The following is a 5,348-nucleotide window of genomic DNA, read 5'->3' as shown; positions in this document are numbered from 1 at the left end:
TTTCATGCCTGATCATTTATTGGTATGCCACATTATGTTTTAACCGATTTGTTTTTATTGTTTCATTTCTAAAACATTGATATGGTGTTAGGTGTAGGGACAATAGAACCTTAAAAGTCATGCCATTTTTATAATCACTTTTAAATGTAAGAGGATATTAACCAAACTATCAAAATAACGTTCATGCATTTACAATTCAGGTTTTAACAGTTAAATTTAAATGTTTCTCCACTAGAAAATTGTGTTCGGCTTATGCCTGTCTACCTGCCTGGCAGTTGGAGAATTGTATCGTATTCACAGTTATATTTACAACTTCCAAACAAACTACTAAGTAATTGGTGAAAAAAATCAGATTTAAAACTTATCTCTTTTATCTCTTATTGTAATCCTGCATCGAATATATCCACAACAACGAATACGAAAACAGATTTATATTACTTCTTTCGCATGAAAAGAAAATTGATCTTATATCACATTTAATAATTGATGGAAATATTGGTGTTTGATTACTGGTATAACTCTCAATGGTATCATGACTACAAACTTTTATAGTAACTAAAAGACATGCTTCAGGATAAAACCATGTTACACTGAAAATTAATGGTTGATTAAAATTAATTCATATTCAAAACATGTACATGTAAGATATAATTTGGAGTAGAACGTCTGAAAAAGGGTTTTAGTTCAGTAGTTGAATATTAGTCGGCCATGTTTTTATACATGTCATGGATATGTATTGAAATATTTTAAAAACTTCCGCACTGTGCTACAACTGACTGTATCAACCGGCTTGATAATATATCTTACTGGAGTCAAAGGAGATAAAAAAAACAGGTCAAAATCAGATCGTTTATTCATCAATAAAACTTTGATTTAAAAAAAAATCCTATTCGCCATGCAATCACTACCTACAAATATAGGTATTCAATTTCATTGTTAATTTCGTACTTTCGTACACTCCGCAAAAAGTCAGCTACAATATTATTTATGTCGTAAAAATGTAGAGAAAAAGTCCATTTTTTTAATTACTTTATTTTTACATTTGGTATTTTGTGCACATCTAATAACCTTAAATAAAGAAAAACTCAACAATTTAGAGAATAAGCGATTTTTCAAATACTACACACCAGGCCGTTAAATTCAACTACACACACTAATACATTGCTATTTTACAATATTTCAAATATGATGGCCAAAATTATAAAACTTTTTTTTCCTGATATTTAAACATAGAAATTAACAGAATGGGTACTGAACGATTGATTTTTATAATGAAATTCTATTGGAGAAGTCTTCCTTAGTTGTATAATATTATTTCTTTGGTTTTAACTAGTTTCCTCACTGGTTATATCGATAGTATAGTATTATTGCGTAAGGTTTTCCATATTGGCTTAGTTATTTGTCCGAGCGTAACCATATTGGACTGAGCCGAGGACCAATAACTCAGCCAATATGGAAAACCTTACGCAATTATACCTTTATTGACTATCTAGTCCAATACGTCATATTGGCCCAGGCCAATATGATGTACTGACTAAATCTCGTATTGGACTGGTAAAATTCGTATTGGACGGCTAAATCCCGTATTGGCGCACTTTCGTATTTTGTCATATTTGGGCTATTATTCAAACGTTAGTAATACTTTATTTGCAAATTACACCCATTTGGGTCAAGCAAATACAATACAAAGATCAAACATAAAATACAGATTGGATATCAAAAATCAATATATATACAGGTATTTGCAATTGTGCAAATTTTGACCGGCACTATTTTGCACTATTCATAAATTTCAATTTGCAAGTCACTTGATTTACTACAATAATAAATTGTGTGCGAAAGGCTAACAAGCGCCGACAGCGCAGTTTTTCTAAGACAAATCTTTTAATTAAATTACTTACTAGCAGCCGATTCATTTTATGTATAAGAATGAGCTTTCTCCACAAAAATATTTGCAATTCATTTGAAAAAAAAGACGTGATTAGGCTAAAATTTTCCGTAGGTAAAATAATATTTCAAGCAAGTAGGCCTAAGAATTTTGGCCAAGTTATTTAATTTTTAAAAACGAATTTTGTTGTTTCGTCTACAATTATTGAGTAGTGGCATATCAATAACGAAGACATTTTTGTAATCTTAAATTCCCACCATGAGAAACCTATTCCAAAACAAATACACATATCAAAAAGCTCCAAACATGCACTTCATACAGAATCATAAATTATTGTTTACCAGTGAGAAAAACACATGACACCGTCGATGTCACTATACTATAATACAACTGTAAGATGTTCGGAGAAATCTACATAGAATCGCCATTGCATTTTCCATTGACATATTACAGTACACGATCGTTCAGTACCTACATAATTTTATCCAAAGAAGAAAATAAATGACATTTCTTGCCTTTATATGCCCTAAAGTTTACTGAAATGGTCCCAGTTTTATTCTTAATATCCATAAAAACGTCAGGAAGAAAGTATGATCGAATCAGCAACGTTACAGCATCTTAAATTACAAAAAGTCGTTTAAGTATTAATTTAATTTACGAGTTTGTGAAATCGACAACTGGAAAATTAAGTCAGAAATGCCGAACTAAGATTCAAAACAGCCATCATATGTCGCTTAACAAATCTTACATAATATCATGCATTCACAATGTGAGTAATGTATTGTAGTATCACGTCTGCACAGCCAATTAAGAGTCATTACCACATTTTATTTTTTATCATTTTTCATTAAATCACAAAGCAGAAAGTGTAAAGTATTAAACACATAAATTTATGATAAACAATCAAATATCAATGAAATAATACAATCTACTTAGTAGATGAAAGAATCAATTTACACCAGATTGATGTCTTTATAAGGAAAAAGAAATACTAGCAATGATAGTTTATAATAATTATACTAATGGAGAAAACAATATAAAACTGAGTAGATTAGTCTATTTGCTTACTTCATTTCTAACTTAATAAAGTATTCCAAAAGTTTTGAGATGGTTTGCAAATAAAACAAAATATACCTGTACTATATAGACAAAGTGCTCGGGTATAAAGACTAGCTTCCTAAATACTTATGTTATATTAAAACCTCTCAATATGTCAAATTATGAGAAAAAATGTAGAAGAATGACAATAGAATAGATTCCATAGAAATCAAATACTTAATATTAGAATTCAACAGTAATGTCGTCGAATTACTTAGGTTAATACAAGGAAACAATGAGTATCAAATACGCTGCCCAGCATTGCATTGTTATTTCACCATCTTAGTGGTCTGTGCTCTTTGTGACAGCTTTTTCTTACTTTCCCTGATCAGCTGCCTGACTAGTTCTATTTCTGATGTAATCAGCCTATTACAAAGTCCACGGTCGAAATGTAAAGCTTTGTTCCATGTTGTTGACGGTATGGTCATTGAATTGATAGATTCTGTGGTGACACAATACTGACGTAGCTGTTGCGTCACTTTTTTGAAATGTCGTACTTCATGCTCAAAACTTGGACCTTCTCTTTGAATTTGGCCAATCAATCTAACTTTGAAGAAGTTGTAAAGTACACTGTCAGCTTTTGATAGAGTAGTTATCCTGTTAATGTCGTCAGAAGTCATGTTGGGTCGATTGTATGTCCTCCATGTGCCTTTATTTTGTGTTAAGTATAAAATGTCTTGAAAATCCCAACATAAATATCTCTTCATCAGAACTAAAGATTCATCAAAATATTCAGCAATGATTACAAGTTTGAAATCTCTGTCTAGTATATTGATATAGTTTAAAACAAATGACGTATTCGAAAGTTGTGTTGTTGGTATGCCAAAGTCATACGCCATACCATTAAACAGAGGCCGATGCAAGTCGTAGAGCTGATATATTTTGTGCTCCAGAAATTTGTGAAATATCATGTGACTGTCAGTCGATGGAAGACGGTTTTTGACCACGTTGTACAATCCGAAATAGAAGAAAGCAGATTTGACAACGGACACCGGGTCGCGTACAATTCCTATCCTGACTGTATCCGGGGGCATCAATTTATCAAACTGTTCCTTATTGTATAGTGCATGATTGCAAAGAATATTGTAGGTCTCTCCTCTTGGTGGGGGCAAGATTGTCTCTGACAATTTGATATTCCTTGACGACAAATAGTTGAACTGAATACCACTCTCTCGTTTAGGAAGTACCATGTTTAAACCATTGTTATGAGCAAATCTAGCAAATATTCCCCAGGCAGTTGTACTTCCGGTTTTGTGGACTTTAACAAATACTACATTGCGTTGTTTTTTACACCGAGGAAAGAAGGTAGGGATATGTGTATGACTCAAGGAGTTTTCTCTTTGAATCCATGTATCATTTGGAGTTTTAACAGATTGTAGATTGTCATTGAAGCTGAAGACTTCATTTGAATGTTTGAGTATTGCTTCGTTAAAGCTCTTATAAACGACAAAAATACCAATCACTAGCTGTAGAAACACCAATCTAAAAATTAAAATTTCAAAGCGGTCAGGTTAGCTCAATTGTCAACAAGTCTGTTCTATTTGTTATAAATATTTCTTTTCAAGAGTTCATTATTGATCAATGTCTATTTGTTTTGTTTTTGTTTTTTGTTATATTAATTACATTAAGTAAAAAGGCTAGAACGAGTGGTTCGAGTTTTACATGTTAATTTGAACATTGTATCTCTCAGGCAGTCTATGTTTACCAATTAGTGGTTTTAGGAAAACAATGTCCACTTTTTTCCAAAATGTTTATGAATATCACTATTTATTGTTGCATTTTAACTGTTTTTTTTTTACGCTTGAAATTATTTCGAACTTTTTTTCAATAGATACACACATGTACACAGGAATATATGAATACATACTACTCCTCGATGTTATTTACAACCAACTCTGCCATATAAATCTACTAAGTTACATTTACCCGTATAAGTTATACCTCCTTACCTCCATATGTATTTGGATTTCCTGCAGGAACTGATTGTCATTCTGTCTTTTCGGTACCTCATCTGTTACCTATTATTATTTACTGTTTTATTGAGATTATAGAACTTTTATAAATCATGGTTTTATTATAATATTTGACAGATCAAGACATTACTGAGAATTAACGAATTGATTTGTCAGATTGTGATAGTCAGTAAAATGCATTGGCCTGCGCATGTGCTTTCACAAATACCATTGTCGAATGTCATCATTACGACTTGTTGTCTTAGAGGCCATGTAACATATATTATTGTCTGGTCGATACGCTCAGCTCACCTGAGTCAACTCATGAAAACATACCCCCATTTTCGAAATCATATATTTAAATTGGTTAAAGATTAAGCCCTGTCTGAACACCTCAGGTAGATAGTTCA

The 5,348-nt window shown here is 31.8% G+C and overlaps 1 protein-coding gene across 1 annotated transcript; it reads right to left on the bottom strand.

The window, feature by feature from the left end:
• Positions 1 to 898: 898 nt before the first annotated feature.
• LOC148604082 (galactosylceramide sulfotransferase-like) lies at positions 899 to 4,993 on the bottom strand. The gene is made up of 2 exons (XM_088548990.1): positions 4,936 to 4,993; positions 899 to 4,468 (listed from the first exon to the last, which is right to left on the bottom strand). Exons 1-2 carry the CDS (start codon positions 4,974 to 4,976, stop codon positions 3,256 to 3,258), a joined length of 1,254 nt encoding a protein of 417 aa, XP_088405116.1. The 5' UTR covers positions 4,977 to 4,993; the 3' UTR covers positions 899 to 3,255.
• Between the last annotated feature and the right edge of the window lie 355 nt (positions 4,994 to 5,348).

This window comes from Perna viridis, chromosome 10 (genome assembly GCF_037379345.1).
Source record: "Perna viridis isolate PV_CMFRI_1.1 ecotype Kerala chromosome 10, ASM3737934v1, whole genome shotgun sequence".
Classification (NCBI taxonomy): Eukaryota; Metazoa; Mollusca; class Bivalvia; order Mytilida; family Mytilidae; genus Perna; species Perna viridis.
The sequence above is the reverse complement of the archived record's forward strand: the minus strand, read 5'-3'. Positions and strand labels throughout refer to the sequence as shown.